The sequence below is a fragment of the Camelus bactrianus genome, chromosome 22, assembly GCF_048773025.1.
Source record: "Camelus bactrianus isolate YW-2024 breed Bactrian camel chromosome 22, ASM4877302v1, whole genome shotgun sequence".
In the NCBI taxonomy this organism is placed as follows: Eukaryota; Metazoa; Chordata; class Mammalia; order Artiodactyla; family Camelidae; genus Camelus; species Camelus bactrianus.
The window spans coordinates 12,512,096-12,526,574 of record NC_133560.1 but is presented as its reverse complement, the minus strand read 5'-3'; the positions used below and the strand labels follow the sequence as shown (position 1 = coordinate 12,526,574).

The 14,479-nt window shown below is 49.1% G+C and overlaps 1 protein-coding gene across 1 annotated transcript in view; it reads left to right on the top strand.

Annotated features, from left to right (window-relative positions):
• DOCK2 (dedicator of cytokinesis 2) overlaps nt 1-14,479 on the top strand; it is a 371,332-nt gene that overhangs the window by 345,993 nt on the left and 10,860 nt on the right. Inside the window, exons 41-46 of the mRNA XM_010972245.3 lie at nt 2,305-2,446; nt 7,105-7,186; nt 8,450-8,534; nt 9,350-9,436; nt 12,663-12,839; nt 14,264-14,347. Of these exons, the coding sequence (XP_010970547.2) occupies nt 2,305-2,446; nt 7,105-7,186; nt 8,450-8,534; nt 9,350-9,436; nt 12,663-12,839; nt 14,264-14,347 (657 nt within the window). The remainder of the gene's footprint in view (nt 1-2,304; nt 2,447-7,104; nt 7,187-8,449; nt 8,535-9,349; nt 9,437-12,662; nt 12,840-14,263; nt 14,348-14,479) is intronic.

Sequence of the window (14,479 nt, the reverse complement as noted above, 5' to 3'; positions counted from 1 at the left end):
GTCCCCACCCCCATGTGCTCCCCCATCCCCCTCCATTATCAGCACCTCAACACCTGCTGTGTTTCTCTAAATACATAGCAGCCAGAGCTGCCGTGTGAGGTAGTGAGTGCCCCATCCCCGGAGTGAGATGCTCAGAGAGGCGGGAGGAGCTCTGCTACGAGTTCTCAGACCTTTTGGTCTCAGGACCCCTTTCTCTTAAAAAATATCAAGGTCCCTGAAGAACTGTATTTGTAGACTTCATCTGTCTACATTGACGATACTCAAAATTAACACTAAGGAAATGTTTAAATGCAGTCATCCCTTGGTATCCACTGGGAATTGGTTCCAAGACCCTCTGCAGGTACCAAAATCTGATAATACTCAAGTCCCTTATATAAAATAGCATGGTAGTTGCATGTAACCTCCCAAATACTTTAAATGAGCTTTGCATGACTTAAAAAGCCTAATACAGTGCAAATGCCATGTAAGTAGTGGCCGAAGTGCAGCAAACTCAAATTTTTATTTTTGGAACTTTCTGAAATTTTTTTTTTCAAATATTCTTGACCCATAGTTGGTTGAATCCATGGATTCAGAACCCCAGGATATGGAGGGTCAACTGTATCCGTTTATTTAACAATAATAATAACACTAATTAGCACATCATGTGTTAACATAGATTACATCTTTTTTTTTTTTTGGAACAAAATGCAAGTCTTTATTTCTTTTTTTTTTAACATTTTTTATTGATTTATAATCATTTTACAATGTTGTGTCAAATTCCAGTGTTCAGCACAATTTTTCAGTTATTCATGGACATATACACACTCATTGTCACATTTTTTTCTCTGTGAGTTATCATAACATTTTGTGTGTATTTTTATGGCTCTATTTCCCAATAAAAATTAGTGTGAACAGTGAGATTGTTTCACATTTCTGCAAATCTCTTTAATGTCCATATTAAGAGAAGACAGCTAGATTCTGAATGTTTCTGCATCACGTAGCCTCTGGAAAACTCTGCTGTACTCGTGAGAGAATGAGAGTGAAAAAGGCAAATAGCATCTTAACTGTCACGATGAAAAGAGTTTTGATCTTGTGAGGCCCTGCAGGAGTCTAGGGGACCCTCAGGGAACCCTGGAGCATAGTGTCTGAACCGTGTCTGCTTTTGTAGAGCGTTGGATTAGGTCAGCTGAAGGCTTCCTTCTGGTCTGTGAGTCTGTGGTTCAATCCTGACTGAGGTCAGGGAGATACAAAAGAAACAGGAAATCTGATCCTCACCATATTTAGTATGGTCAAGGAGCTAAACCCCTCACTGGTACCAATCCATGTGGAAATCAGGGTGGGCTTACCGGAGTGACCACCATGAGCTGCAGAAGGGGCAGATGTGAGGGTTTCCTCCAGGGAACAGCGGTGACTTCCCACACGTGATCCTGCATCGGAACCCCCGGGAGAACTTGTTAAAAGTCCATGCTCCTGGGCCGTACTCCCACAGACTATTTCAGCAGGTCCGGAGTGACACCTGGGAATCTGGACTTCTGAAAGCTCCTAGGCTTCTGTGATGAGGGGCCAGATTTGGAAGCACTGACACAGAGAGGCGGTGGCCGACGTGGGTCTGGACAGAAGAATTTAGGGGCCGTTAGATGGCACAGATATGGTCTAGAACAGGGCTTCTCACCTTCAGCTCTATGGACATTTTGGGCCAGGTAACTCTTGGCTATGGGGCTGTCCTGTGCAGCATCCTGGGCCTCCACCCATTAGGTTCCAGCAGAGCCCCTTCCCAGAGCTGTGACAGCCAAAAATGTTTCCAGACATTGCCAGCATCCCTTTGGAGGCAAAAATCACCCCCTGTTTGAAAACTACTGCTGTCGAAGAGGCTAACGTGGTCCAGGAAGGATAAAGAGTGTGTTTCCATGGAGCCACTGATGAAGGACCCGGATGCTGATCTCTTCCATCCCACAGGCTCAGCCCACACGGCCCATTAAAGGCAGGAGGGAAACTTTGTGGTCTTGTAAATGGGAGAGTGGGTGTGACACAGTGCGAGCTGAGTAAGGAATTATTCTGGAAGCTGTACATATGATGGTTTGAAAGATAAGTTCTCCGCATCCGTGATCTCTCCCTTTAGAAACAATTTTTTTAAAGTGGTGTGCCCAGCTAGAAGATCAGGAAGTTGAGCTCCTCTTTCGCCTGGGTGGGGGGATACAGAGAGGGGAGAGAGCTATAGGAAGTCGCCACAGCCCTGTGCTCATGTCACAAGCCTCCCAACTTGGCTTGGACCACGTTCCCCAAGCCTGGGCCCTGACATCTCTGACCGGTGTCATTTCTCTGCAGAACAAAGTGTTCATCTACCGAGGGAAGGAGTACGAGCGAAGAGAAGATTTCCAGATGCAGCTGATGAGCCAGTTCCCCAACGCGGAGAAGATGAACACAACCTCTGCCCCCGGGGACGACGTCAAGAACGCCCCGGGCCAGTGTATCCTTGAGGAACGCCCCAGCCAAGGGCCAGGCATGGGCAGCCCTGCCAGGACGTTAGTCCACAGAGCCCCATCTTAGAGCTCAGAGCTGCTGCCAGAACCATTGCGGTGGTGCCAGTTTTAGTGTCCAGTGCGGGATCCAAAAAGAACCCAACTCTTAATGGTGCATTCATTGAAAAATTCACTTACTCCCTCATTCCTTCATTCTTGTAGTGAGTACTGTCAAGCCCTGACTCTGCCAAGCTTAGTGCAAGGGACCGGGGATTCCACTCACAAAGAGGTCCTACCTGCAGGGAGTCTAGCAAGTGAAGGACATTAAACAACTAATTGCATCATTAAATGTACATTGATAGAAATGTGATCAACGCCCTGCAGGGCACTGTGATTGGGAGGGCAGGGAAGGTGTCCTGGGGAAGGTGATGTTTAAGGTGAGTAATCAGTCAAAGGTTAGTGGGAGGTGGGAAGGATGTTCCAGACAGAGGGAAGGACCATCCTGTGCAAAGGCCCTGAGGTTCCAAGAACTGAAATGGTGCCACAGTGCTCTTATAATAAAATCAGAACTCCTGAACAAGGCCTGCAAGGCTGTCATCTGACCTCTGTCTGCATGTCCAATGTCATTGCCCTCGACTCTCCTTTTGCTTTCTCATGCCCCTCTGGCTACACGGGCCTTGTTCCTGAGCCTTAAATATGTCCAGCTTGTTCCCACCTCTGGGCCTGCGCATTTTCTGTTCCCTCTGCTTGGAATGCCTTTCCGCCAGCTCCTTTCTCACCCATCAGATCCTAACTCAGTGTCACCTCCCAGAAGAAGCCTGCCCTGGTCACCTTATCTGAAGTCTTCAGGACTCTGGTATCTCAAACCCTGTCTGCTTTCTTTAGAGAATTGATCACAACCCGTCCTTACCTCTTGTGCTTTTAAAGGTACGCGCAGGCTAGACTGGAAGCTCCTGGGAGGGCAGAGCCCCGCGCTGCCTTGCTCATCACAGTAATCCCCAAAGCCAACTCTCAGAAGATATTTGGCTGGTTAACGCAGAGAGAAAGAAAACAAGAGAGAAGGGAAAAGAAAGAGTAGAGAGATAGATAAATAGAGCAAGGAAGGAGGGAGGGAGGAGGCAGGGGAGCCAGCTCGCTGGAGCACACTGACGGCTGAGGTGACGTGGATGCGGCTGGTGAGATTGGACAGGATGTGCTGTAATCTGGCTCCAGTGCAGCAAAGCATGATGTTTATAAGGCCGGGAGCCGACGCCGCTGGGCAGGGGCAGGGCTCAGGTGGCAGGGGGCGTACAAAACCCAAGGATGAGGCCAACAGCTGGGCGAGGGGGAGGGGCCGCGGTAGCCCAGCCTGGCTCCCGTACTGCATCCTGTAGCACAAATTAAGATACAGCCTTCAAAGTGGGGCCAACAGGTTGCATGCCTGGCCCGCTAAGTCTGCTGAACCTTAATCCAAATATGTTCCCCTCGGGCGATAAATATTCACCAATAACCTTTTCATTATGCTCGCTGGCCCTTCGTGCCTGCTCTGCCAGGGTTATTTGCAGGAGGAAATGCAACCGGTGGCGGGGCTGGCTGGTTACAAATGAGAGTTTGTTCCAGGTGAGACACAGGATTAGTACTGAGGCCCTTCTAAGTAGATGTCCTGGTGTTGAACAGCTCCATGGCCTTTTGGCTTGCGGTGGGACGAGGGCACGTATGCTCCTGGCTGTGTCATCACACGCAGGCTTGGTTCAGCGCCAGGAACCAGGTGGGAAGGGAAAGAGGAAGGGATGATCTTGCTAAAGGTCCTCTTCATGCCACACTAGACTGAGTGTTTTATAACTATTATTTCTTTAATCCTCATAAAACCCTCTAAGATGGGCATTAATTTACCCTATTTCAAAGAGAAGGAATATGGGGCAAAGAGGTAAAGCGGTTTATCTAAGGTTACAAAGCTAGTTAGTGACGGAGTTGAGATTTGAACTCCAAGATCCATTTGTCTGGAAGTCTGTGTTCTTTCTATAACACCGTCGTTTTGTTTAAGATTGATGGACAGAATGTTCTTCATTAACTGTTCATCGTGTGTACCGGGCATTTTTTTGAGTTTCATTTTATCCTCATAATAATCATATGAGTTGGGGATTACGACTCTCTGCATTTTACAAATAAGAAAACAGGTTCAAAAAATGTAAACGGCTTGCACAAGGTCCCAGGAATTGGTGGAACTAGGATTTGAACTCAGGTCTGAATTTTGCCAAAATCTGAGCTCTTAACGCTCTGTTCTCTTGGCTTCATGTGTCGAAAAGCTGACAAGCAGTTTGGAAAGATGACAAATCTCATGTCTTCCCACTAAGGTATCCAATAGAGGAAAACATTTGAAAGCAAAGTTGTCCCCTGTCCCCTGTCCTCCCCTCTGCCCTGATCTCAGGGCCACAGTTCCATGCATAGGTTCAACACGTGGTGAGAGAGTCAAGCCACATATCCTACTGGACATGATCAGAGAGCTCTGATGTCGCTGGCTTCCCCAGGACAGGTTTGGACTCTCCTCTTGGACAAAGGCGAATTGCTAAAATCAGTACACATGGCTTAGAACCTTCTTTAAAACAGGGATGGGTACACCAGAAATTGACATAACGTTGTAAACTGACTATACTTCAATTAAAAAAAAAAGTGAAAAAAAAAAAAAAAACAAAACCCAGGGATTGGCAAACTTCTCTGTAAAGGACCAGACAGGAAGTATTTTAGTCTTCATGGGCTTTGTGTGTCTGTCGCAGCTACTCCAGTCCGCTGTGGTGGGAGAGCAGCCGTGGGTAATGCCTGAATGGACACGTATGGCTGTGCCCCGATGGAAGTTCATTTGTGAACACTGACATTTGAATTTCGTATCATTTTCACATGTCACATAATACTCTTTTTTTCCAATTTTTGAAGATACAAAAACTGTTCTTAGCTGTGAATCATACAAGAACAGGCAGTGAGCTGGACTTGACCCAAGGGCCATGGTTTGCCAGCTCCTGTCCTAGACTTAACCCAGAGTGACTTCCTTCCCAGAGAAGGCGGTTCACTATACGACATGAAAAGGAAATCAGCCTTCCTGAATATTGTGGAAATCCCTCCCCTGGGGTTTATTCACTTGTGTTAAGCCCTGCTCATTCTCACCCTCTCATCTCTCTCTCTCTCTGTCTCTGTTTCTGTCTCTCTTTGTCTGTCTCTTTCTCTATGAGGGACTCTCATTTAATGTGGAAAAATCTTCAGTGTCAAACAATTAAATCTCCACCATATTAATGTGAAGTGAGTTTCTTGGGGGAGGGGGGTTGGATTTAACTTGGAATTACATTTGGCGATTTCTTATGTGTGAAAGAATCCTAGCCTCTGCCATCAGAAAGCTCACAGTCTGCTGGGGAGGGGGCAGTCGGGAGGAGACAGGTTGCTGGACAGAGGAGAGTCCTAAGTACAGAGTCACGAAGGGAAAGGACACCTGACTGATGGTAGACTGAACGTTCATGGAGCTGTGGTGGTGATGTGGGGAAGTATTCCAAGCAAAGGGAACAGTAGAATCTGCTGGCTATGCAGAGATAATGGTGGGAAATGGGTTAGGATCCTATTGGAATATTTGAATACTTCATATTCAAATACTGGCATATTTGAATGCCAGTGAGAGGACTTTGTGATTCTTCCGTTGGCAGAAACATCAGGCCCAGGAGAAGAGTTTTGGGAGTTGTGGTGGTCATCGGGTAGAGCAGAGAGATGGGAGAACTTGGATATCTGAAGAAGATAGATGGGTAGAGAAGCCATGGGAGGTAGGGAAAGGGAAGTAAGGTTCAGGTGATGACTGGCCTTATTTATTTGGTTTGCTATATTACTGACTTAAAATGGGCATAACAAAAACCTGGCACATGCGGTGCCTCTCCTATATCCTGTGCCCATAGCAGGCATCACTAATTGATCACAGAACTCCTTCCCACTGAGCCTGGATATGGCCTGCCATTCCTGCCCCAGGCAGTTACTCTCAGACTTTCAGAGTCAGAGTGCAAAATGACAGGTGTTCGCATGCTTCTCAAACTGGAACATACGTATGGATCACCTGAGGACCTCACACAGACACAGACTCCGATTCAGTGGGTCTGAGGTAGGGCCTGAGAGTCACCATTTCTAACAAGCTCCCAAGTGATGCTGATGCTGCTGGGTTAGAGGGCCACATTGAATAGAAGTCTAGAGTCAAAGAACCCTGAGTTTAGGGTAAAAAGACCCAAATACAGACCCTTGCTCTGTGCTCACAAACTGTGTGACCTTCAACAGGTTGTCCGGCTTCTTTGACCTTGATTTGACCTTGATGTCCTTGTATGATTCAATAACGCTGCTCAGTGGGACTGGAGAGATGAAAGGAGACCGTGGGGAGACGTGTTCTGCAGATGACTGAGAGCTATAAATGCACTGGGTGTCATTCATGCTAATGATAACATAGCAATGATAATGAGGCTTAAGGACTACTAACCCACTGTTAGCAGGGGCTGTGCCCGGGGTTGGGGTTGCAAAATGACAGGCAGCTCTGATAAGCACCCTGAGGTTGGTCATTCATTAAAAACTTGGCCCTATGAGGGACTGTCCTGGGAGGTCTCAGCTGGGACTGTCTGTGCTTGGAACTGCTGACTGACACGTTGTGAGCTCTTAACGGCAGGGATCGCAGACATCCAGTGTTTCACTGTCCAGCCCGTCTTGGATGAGCACCCAAGGTTCAAGAACAAGCCAGTGCCTGACCAGATTATAAAGTAAGACGCCCAGCCCAGGGGAAGGAGGGTGGGGAGGAAGATCCCATGGGTCCACCAAGCTGAGCAGGTCACAGGACAGGCCCTGGTGCCTTCTAGTTCCTTCTCTATCCTAGCCAGCCTGCTCTCCCTTTCCTCTTGGGAGAAGCATCACCCCGTCAGCCCTCTGGACTCTGCCCTAAAAGGCTGACACCAGAGACGGCAGAGAGGAACGAGGCTCACCTTGTGGCACAGCGAGTCCTCAGGAAGAAGCAATGAGATTCGCTGAACTGGACATGGAGAGCCTGTCACTCAGATTGATCCCAGAGTGACTCCAAGGAATCCACAGCCAAAGAGGGTGGGCGGGCAGGTGACGGGGAGGGTGGAGGACAGGGGATGGTGCTCATGCTGAGCACATTCTCCAAGGGTCATCTTTTTGGCATTTAATAGGGCTGTGCATTGACAGTGGATCTGTTCAGACTATGATTTTCAAAAAGGGGGGCATTAGAGGGAGCGGCATGAAGGCAGGTGTCAGTCTGTTTAATACCAGCTCGCAAGGTCAGTGATGAGGCAACGAAGCAGGGGGTCCGTGGGATCTGCAAGGCACCAGGCTTCCCCACTCCAAGCTGTCCGGCTCACCCCCCTCGGGTCTAGGTGCCCAGTTTAGCACCTCGCATGCCTTAGGAAAAGGCCTCTCCTCTGGAAGGACCCTTCAGAAGCAGGTGCTTCTTTGTGAGAAGAATGGCCTGATCCTTCAGGGAGAGGCTGCCTCGCACTAGTGCAGGAGGCTGAGCAGATGTAGCTCAGCTTGGATCTCAGCCTTCCATCGCCCTCTGGTCCAGGCATCTGTGGGCAGGGCATAACAACCATACAGCTAGCACCATTCCCTGCTGACCCTGATGAACCCCCCCTTAGAGATTAAGGAAGAGTGACTTAAGGGGTGGCTGGGACCCCTAAAGAATCCTTGGAAGATCCCCCTGGGACATTAGGCTGGGACCTTAGATGTATGTCAATCCTTCATTGAGATCACAAGAAGCAATAATCCAGGCACCACTAGATGCACTGATGGCAGAATTCCAACTTTTTCAGTACTCTATGGGGTGCTATGTTCGCACGAGGGTGTAAGGCTGGCTGGCTTCTAAATCATCTTGCAAGGAAAGCCTGATTTTAAATGCCACAGCAAGGACTCTGCCAGAGCTGGAGTTTACTGCAGTGGGCCTCCCTGGACAGTATGGGGTCAGGTCAGGTTTTGCTGTCAGGAGCCTCAGGCCTCTACCTGTCTTGCAGCTTTTATAAATCCAACTACGTGCAAAAGTTCCACTACTCCCGGCCGGTGCGCAGGGGGACGGTCGACCCTGAGAATGAGTTTGCCGTAAGTATCTCCCCCACCCTTCAGATGCCTTGATCATTCCCCTGGGCCTCCTTTACCAGCGTGTGCACCTGCCAGAATCAGAAGGGGAGGGCATCTGATGCAAAGTCAAAGGGAGGAATGCTACCTTCCATCGGTCCGGTGACACCCATTCTCCCGTCTCTTCCGCTGTGTTTGTTATCTCATTTCTTGAGCCTCTCCACTCTCAAGATGTAGCCCAACCCGGGCCTGGAGTGAGATGCACTGTCAACCACAGGGCATTCAGGCATTTCCAGAAGGTAGGGCCCCTCAGGCTAAGCAGGGGAGTTGATCAAGTCAAACCTTGCAGGAAAGAAGAAGCCGCAAGGCTTTCTGTCCCCTGTGTTCCCTGTGTGTTTCCCAGCCAGGACCTGTCTTCTATTCCCAAAGGCCAAGGATGGCACAAGGAAGTGGCTCCAAGTCTCTCTCAGCTCCTTGCTTTAGACTTTGATTCTTCATATTTGGGGACTCACTGCCCCTTTAAGAATCTAATGAAGACTGTGGACCCCTCCTGCCCCCAGAAAAATGCAGGTGGCTGCATTCAATATTGCCTAAAAATTCTGCCTGTTCAGAGACCAGGTTAAAACTTACTGGACCTAAATCCAGGGAAAACTTAAACTTCACTTTGAGAAAGAATTCTTAACGATAAGGTGGGAGTGTGTTTCTGGGTCTTGTAATAGTTATTCTGATTCCGGGCAGCTAGGAGGCCTGGGGGCCTGGCTGGGTTCCCGCCAGACTCTGATAGCCAGGTTTCACGAGTGTGTTGCTCTCTTGCCCTTGCCGCCCCTGCCACCGGACAGTCGATGTGGATCGAGAGAACCTCCTTCGTCACCGCGTACAAGCTTCCGGGCATCCTGCGCTGGTTCGAGGTGGTCCACATGTCCCAGGTGAGTCTGCGGGCCTTCAGGGCTCAGCCAGCCTCAGGAGGCTCCTGTGACTGGAAGTAGGGACACGCTTTTGTTCAGAGCCACTGTGGGAGTCCAGGAATTCCAATGCAGGAAGGGACCTGAGGCAGCATCCAGTTTACCTGCTTTCATATTTTTTTTTCAGCATCAGATAACATTTTTTTTCTCTGCAAATGAAAGGTACCATAGAACCCAGTAATAAAGCTGATGGATGGGGCGCTTCTGTGTTTGGAGGCAGAAGGGGAGGCAGAGGGTCTGGAATTCCATTGACACAATCACCCTCTTATATCCTCCCCTCCCAGCAGCCCTTTGAGGCCCCTCTGCAGAATCTCACTATGAACCCATTTGATGGTTGGATAGACTGAAGCTCAGGGAAAGGGAATCACACAGAGGCAAAGCTCTGGCTAGTACGCAAATGTTTGAACTCTTGTGCAGATAGCGTGTATTTTGCTTCTCAACACACTTCAGGGTCTCCAGGTCCTCAAACAGCTAAGGGTCTTGCAGTTCCCAGGATGCAAAGGGAAGGCCAGGGTGATTGTGAGGAAACCTGAGAAGCAGGGACATATTCAGGATACCTTATTCACTTACTCAGTCAACCAATGTTTAATGAGTTTCTAACACATGCCAAGCACCTGGAGATTTTGCGATGAAGCTTATATTCTAGTGGAGAAGACGTACTAAAAAGTCAAAATAAATATATATTATGCCAGGTGGAGAGAACCACTGTGGAGAAAAATGAAAGAGAAAGGTTATGAAGGAGGGGTTATTTTAAGCAAAGTGGTCAGAGAAAGCCTCCCAGCTAAATGGCTTTTGAGCAAAGACCTAGAGAAAGTGAGGGGGGTGGTCCATGCAGACATTGAAGAGAAGGGCGTTCTAGCAGAGGGAATAGCAGGTGCAAAGGCCCTGGGACAGAACATGCTTGTGTCTGAATCAGAACGAGTGAGGGGGGAGTGGCAGTAGTCTGACAGCAGATCAGGGAGGACTCTGCAGGCACCAGAGGGGCTTGGGCTTTTCCACTAGGTGAACTGGAGCCACGAGCAGAGGAGGGACATGGTCTGACAGACGTCTTTGAGCTACCAGATGATCAGCATTGAGACTGTCCCCCTCCCACCCTGAAGGCCCCCCAGCAGCGCAGTGGTCCTCCAATCTCCTTTTCACAGAGGAGCCTAGACCTGAGGGGAAATATCCTAATGATGATGATGACATCAACAGACATTATTGAGCATGTGCTAAACTGTTCGTATGCGTGACCTCATTTAAACCCCTCAACAACGCGACAAGGTAGATGTTCTTATTTTCCCATCTTACAGATGAAGGAGCCAAGGTACAGAGTCAGTGGGTTGTTCAAGTTTAGTAAAAGAGGCGAGGTTTGACTTTTAACCTTCCGTATCAGATACCTGGATGGACTCACTCTCTCCGTCTTCCTCAGTGTGTCCCCAGCCCACCCCAGTAAGTAGTGCCTTGGAGAGGAAGAAACCATTCATGCCCTTATTCATGGGACACATCGGTGCACAATAGGCTTTGACAAGTGTCCCAGACGCTGTGTCAAGGGCTTGATGGCATTATCTTATTTAATCCTGCAAAACCCTGTGAATTACACAGTATTATGGATCCCATTTTTGAAATGAGGAACAGAAACTTCTGGCTAATCTGTGGTCGCTACCCATTGGCCCTGGCTGTGTCCTGTCCTCTGGTGATGCTCAGTAAGGTGCCCCTGCTCCTTCTGCTGTCCCCACGGAACTGTAGGCAAACTGAGGGGATCCCTGCCTGCGCTCCCTGCAGTTCCCATCCCCTTCCCCCACCACCACGGTACTTCTCCTCAAAGCACCGATAACCTCCTAACAGATCACATCATTTGCCTGTATGTTTATTTTTAATATCTAGAATTTTAAATATAGTGACATTAGGATATAAGCTCCTCTAGACTGTGAGCTCCAGGAAGACAGATTTTTGCCTGCTTTGTTCCCTGCCACACCTCTGAGTGCAAAGCATAGTCCCTGGCACATAACTGATGCTCAAGAATAGTTATTAATGAAGTGAATCCATCAAGCAGTCACTCAGTTAATAGGCAAAACCCATAAGCAGTTGCTTTTGTGTTACAGAAATTGTGTCTTGCCCTTCTTGTTTCTTTCATGAACTGTCATGACTACAGGACTGTTTGTACAGAGAGGTGTTTTCTGATGGGATTCAAGTGTAAGTTCTGCTTATGGGGGGGTATTTCCTTGTTCTCAGCCCCAAGAATATGTAACCTTTACAAGAAGCCCTGAGCTGGGGGAGGGAGGTCAGAGACCCAAAGCAAGGAGTTAGGTGATGTTGGATAAACACAGTGTATCTCTGGCCTTAGTCTTCTAATCTGTAAAACAGAGATTGAAATACGATGGAATTTCAGAGCTGAAAGACACTCTGGAGGTCATTTAGTCCAAGAGCTACAAATTCAAGTACCTTCAGAGCCCAGGAAGATAACATAAATATGGGAAACTGTCACCTTAAGACAACGGGGAGTGGTGGAAGCTGTGGGAAGCTCCCTCCAGTTGAATTAATAATAATAGTAGCAACAATAAATTAGAACTCACGTGCTGGGTAAAATCCAACTTGGCCCACAGATCTCCAGTGTGCACCCCATTTCTAGTTCTCACCCAGTTGAATTATTTTGCATATGAGAAGACTGAAGCCCAAAGATGGGACCTGAACTGCCCAAGTGATCAGTGGCAGAAGTAGGTTGTAATAATATGCCTATTTTATGCTGCCCAAAGGATTCCTAAGGGGACTGAAAAGGGTAATGTGGGGAAATGCCTTTGCAGAGTATGAAGGACCACTTGATTGCAAGGGGACCTGGCTACCAGCACTTCATCTTAGGACCTACTCGGGGCCAGGCTGGGTGATCATACCACCCGCTGCTCTAATCCATCCGGCTGAGTGTTCACACATAGTAGATGCATAGCCTCTGAAACCCCACAAGTCCCTGACACATCCGGCCGCCGTCTCCCCAGGGACACCCCTTTCTCACTAAGCACAAATTCAGCCTGTTTCTCCCCAGACAGCAGACGGCCCTCCCGAGCTCTTTCGTTACAAGAGCCTGCTACAGCCCCGAGGGGAGCTTTGCCTCTTTTGAATTCCAACCCCAAGTGAAGTCAGTACCAATAATTACATCTGTTTTTGAAGCGACCTGCTAAGGCCCTCTCTCCTCGGTGATCTCGTTTTCCAACAGAGCACAATCAGCCCCCTGGAGAACGCCATCGAAACCATGTCCGCGGCCAACGAGAAGATCCTGGTGATGATAAACCAGTACCAGAGCGACGAGAGCCTCCCCATCAACCCGCTCTCCATGCTCCTGAACGGGATCGTGGACCCTGCTGTCATGGGAGGGTTCGCCAAGTACGAGAAGGTGAGGCCCTGGTTGGGGCAGAGCAGGGGCAGGAAGGCCCGGGGCAGACACCGCCGCAGGCCACTCGTCTTACTGCGGGTGTTTGTCCCTCAGAGGGACGCATCAGCTTGCTCGGACCTCATACACCTTCCAGAGTTTCTGTAGCCTCACTCTCGCCTCCTCCGCACCCTCAGTGCCATGCTCTGTGCTGCGGCAGGAAGGAGCAGGGTCCTAAAGGCCCCTTGTCCCACTGGGCACATCCAGGTGCCTCTGGCAAGGAAGGGCTCTGGGATGACCAGGAGACAGACCGTTAAAGTTAAGAGCCACGAAGTAAGGCATGTGCCACCCATGTGAAGACATCTCTTCTATAGATGGTACAAATGCCGTCTATAAATGAGAAGAAATGCAACCCAGAATCTGTGAACATATAGAAGGGATAGGAGATCAACTCCAAAGGAGGAGTTATAATCTAGATATCCAGGTCATAGAAGCCCTCCAGAAATCCCCACACATTTCAGGCACAGATTTCATTTTTGAGCCTCCTGGTGTCCATGGCAAAAAGGGAAAGGCCATCAGTTATATGAATCACATTTTTCACTTAGGGGTAAATAATAATTTCTTTTGGTGAGGGGACTTAGCTTTTTCCAACACTGAAGTAGAACAGAAAGTCTTCATTCGGTTTTCTCCTAGGCCATGCATTAATGGGACATTGAGGTTTTGAAAAAAAATGGACTCATCATTCTTTATAAACCTCGTGATGAATTCCTTATTATCTTCCCTACATCATCCATTGATGTAAAACTAAGAATACAACACAATAGTATAATTCAGGGACAGTAATTCTAGTCACCCAGTCAGTCCTTCCAGGTACCCTTGGATACCCCAGATAGTCATCACTGGTAACCTTTGTTCAGCCTTGAGAGTTGGATAAGATATGTCTGTATATATGTGCGTACACACTGAGAACATGGGCCCCAGAAAGAGCTGGGGCTGCTGAGGCCACACACAATGAGGGAAGCGGGAAGGTGGGCAGGAGAGCCCACCGGGGGAAGTTCCTCACTGAGTTTTCCCCGGGGACAATGCCCTGAATGTGCAGCAGAATCCCCTCCAGGGCTCTTAACACACAGCCGCCCCCACCCCACCCCACCCCCAACCCAGAGATTCTGATTCTGTGGGTCTGGGTGGGGCCCGAGAGTGTGCATCTCTGCCAGGTTCCCAGTGATGCCTGCTGTGGCTGCCAGTCCAGAGACCCCACTTTAAGTGCTACTTCCCTGGACGTTGTGTCCCATCCCCAGTGGGGACTGATTTGAGGCCCTACAGGTGCCTGACTGTGGCCCCATCCAAACAGGAATGGCCTCTTTCCTGGCCCTTGCAAATGGAATCCTCTCCCAGTGCCAGAGAGATGGGTTGTGGGGTGACCCCAAAGGAACTGTCTGTCCTCCTAGGCCTTCTTCACTGAAGAGTACAGCAGGGACCACCCCGAGGACCAGGACAAGCTGAGCCGCCTCAAGGACCTGATTGCGTGGCAGGTAAAGAAGAGCCGGCCTGGGCAGAGCCAGCCCTGCCTCCCTCCTTCCCCGGCCCTGGCTCGCGCGCCCTCTGCTAGCCTCTGGCTGGTGTGGCCGAGTTTCACCTATTCTCCTGCCCTTTGGCTTTTGCCC